A 2,636-nucleotide genomic window follows, 5' to 3' on the forward strand; every position below is an offset into this window, starting at 1 on the left:
CCGCCGGATTTCTAGCCTGCATCGTTCATGTACCGGTTAAGGCTGGGCCCGGCGGCAGCCCGGTCGGCCCGACTACCTCCCCGGCTCCCTTCCCCCCTTCCCATCTCCCTCCCCCTTCCCCCCTTCCCGTCTCCCTCCCCGTTCCCCTTCCCCCCTTCTCGTCTCCCTCTGGCCTCCCCGTTCCCCTTCCCTCCTTCCCGTCTCCTTCCCCCCTTCCCGTCTCCCTCCCCCTTCTCCCTTCCCATCTCCCTCCCGGATTTGCACGACAAGGCGCAGAAGGAAGAGATTTGTCATGAAGGAGTTTCAACATGGACTGCAGGCGGGGTATTAAGGTTAGGGTTTCCAGCAAGAGATTTGCCATTGCTTCAGAGGAGACACAGGAAGGCGGCGACGATGATGATGAATTTTCCCCCCTTTTTTCCCTCTTTTTCCAAGCCTTTTTCAAGGTTCCCTGCAAAAACGGACCAAACTTGTATACCCATCGTCATTTGCAGTTGATGAAGGAGGTGTCGGTGTTTTCCTTGGGGTCGGTTCTCCCATGAGCCGCCGTGACCGTGTTGATGTTTCCGCTGGGGAGTCTAGTAGTTCTGGAAGACAGCCGCGGTGTTGCCGAAGATGAAGTCAACGGTGCCGTTTCGGATGCCATGCCATCGATTGACCTGAGGTCCGAGCCACTGAGGAGAGGTTCGAAGAGCGTATCTGTCCTGCTTCAGCTTCTGAAGTTGGTTGGTCTCCTGCAGCTTCGCCGCATGCTTCATGTAGTCGCTCCCTGCCAGTACGTACGCCATGAGCGCCGCCGCCTCTATCTGACCAGGGTGGTGCTTCAGCCGGTGCGTCAGCGAGTCGGCGAACTCCGGCTTCCCCTGCATCACCTCGTAGAACATGGCGTTCAGCAGCTCCGGCAGCACCGCCAGCACCGCTTCCACGTTCGCGTCGTAGCACACCAGGCACACCATTGCCGCCCCGACAGTCGTGCCGCAGACAATGGCCAGCCCTTCCTTGGGCTGCAGCTCGAACGGCCTCTCCACCCCAACCCACCTCAGCGCCTCGGTCCCAGATATCTCCTCTCCCATCGCCGTCTGAACTTTCGAGTTGGGCCACCGTGTCACCACGCCGGCCAGGTAGGACAGCGGCACGAGGTCGCCGGACGCTGTGACAATCGCGACGAAGCCGGTCAAGGCTGGGCCTAATTTTTAGTGGCCAGGCCTGGTACCCGACCCGGCCCGGCCCGGCAATATTATCGAGCCGGGCCGGCCCGGCCCTGCCCGATACCCACCCCTAGTACCGGTGTTCCTTTTACAGGTCTCTCTACTTAATCCACCCCAAGAGAAACCGAACAAATTTTTTCAAATTACAATTTTGCCACTGAATGTTAAGCATGGGCACCAGGCCGGGCCACCGCCGGGTACCCGGTACTTGGCCCGACTCGGGCCTGGGCCCGGGCCTTGGAAAAATAGTTATCGGGCTGAGCTTACCAGGCCGGGCCCGGCCCGGTACCTTAACGGGTCGGGCTTGGGCTTGAGATTGTAACCGTCTGGGACCGAAAAGCCCGTCGGTAACTAAAAAAATATATAATTTTTTTTTTCAAAAAAAGTATTTTAGTACCATAGGTTAGGGTTTGTAAATTAATTTCATTCTCCCTCGTCCTTCTCCTCTTGTCCTCTGACATCCGTGGCTGCAAGATTGAGATCTCCAATTGTCCTCTGACATCCGTGGCTGCAAGATTGCAATTCTTGCTCTTCTCTTAAGATGTTTTTTTACCAGCTTAGATGAATCTCTGTCTTTCATGGCCGCCTTCATCAGTTCCCAAATGCTCGGCTTCCTTCTTGCTCTCCTCTTAAAGGGTTTGTCTAGTTCTCGTTCTCCCTCTCTTTCGCTCTCTATACCTCCGTTCTAACTCTGTTGATACTGTGGATTGAAGAAGGTGGATGTGCAGAAGCAGTGGAGCGACGGTGCAGAGTTCAAGGGCATCAAGTATTCCGACGTCCCAATGAACCCCTCCGTCGATTTTCTCCTTCGCCATCGACTATACCTCAACCCCTTCCTCAAACAACCAGTACCTCCCCATCGACGGCTGTTTCACCGCCTTGTGGGATACCATCAACCTGTCCCCCTCCGCCGTCCTCCCTGCCAAATCCCTCTACCCCAATGCCAAATTCGTTCTCAGCCTCGGCAGTGACCCGTCGGCTCCCAGCCCGTCAATGCCGACTCCCATGTCGACGACATGGTTGACTCCCTTTCCTCTAAAAAAGCCTGGCCCATTACTAATTGGGCTGGGCCGGGCCTCGGGAATAATATCAAGCCCGAGGCCCGATATACTATCGGCCCGGCCAGGCCTGACTATTAACGGGCCGGGCCTCGGGCCGGCCCGATATAGTTACCGGGCTAAAATTTTGGCATTGTTAACGGGCCGGGCAGGCCCGGCCCGGCCCGATGCCCAGCCTTACTGAAAGTCCTCAACCGAGAAGACGGGTTCATGTGAAAACATCGGTTCTTCTTAGAGCACGTGTCCATCACGTGTCCATTGCCCGCATCTTGCCAGACACGTACTTGCGGTGGAAATTTTTGTCGGATACTTACAGCGAAGCCACCTTAGGTGTGTTGGGTAAGTCTGTTCCAAATCTTGAACAAATTTC

General features: G+C 56.1%; 1 protein-coding gene across 1 annotated transcript; it reads right to left on the minus strand.

Moving 5' to 3' along the window:
• Nucleotides 1-578: 578 nt before the first annotated feature.
• On the minus strand, nt 579-2,023 carry LOC116259642 (phenylalanine ammonia-lyase-like). The gene is made up of 3 exons (XM_031637498.1): nt 1,887-2,023; nt 1,606-1,703; nt 579-1,150 (listed from the first exon to the last, which is right to left on the minus strand). The coding sequence occupies exons 1-3, from the start codon at nt 2,021-2,023 to the stop codon at nt 579-581; spliced, it is 807 nt and encodes a 268-aa protein (XP_031493358.1).
• Between the last annotated feature and the right edge of the window lie 613 nt (nt 2,024-2,636).

Source organism: Nymphaea colorata, chromosome 8 (genome assembly GCF_008831285.2).
Source record: "Nymphaea colorata isolate Beijing-Zhang1983 chromosome 8, ASM883128v2, whole genome shotgun sequence".
Classification (NCBI taxonomy): Eukaryota; Viridiplantae; Streptophyta; class Magnoliopsida; order Nymphaeales; family Nymphaeaceae; genus Nymphaea; species Nymphaea colorata.

Excerpts from the sequence above, each read along its gene's own strand:
- LOC116259642 (XM_031637498.1), bottom strand. The coding sequence starts at position 2,023 with ATGGCGAAGGAGAAAATCGACGGAGGGGTTCATTGGGACGTCGGAATA. Across the intron at positions 1,704-1,886 it reads TCAACAGAGTTAGAACGGAG|AGGACAATTGGAGATCTCAA; the intron begins GTATAGAGAGCG and ends CACGGATGTCAG. Across the intron at positions 1,151-1,605 it reads TTTACAAACCCTAACCTATG|CGTCCGGCGACCTCGTGCCG; the intron begins GTACTAAAATAC and ends CGATTGTCACAG.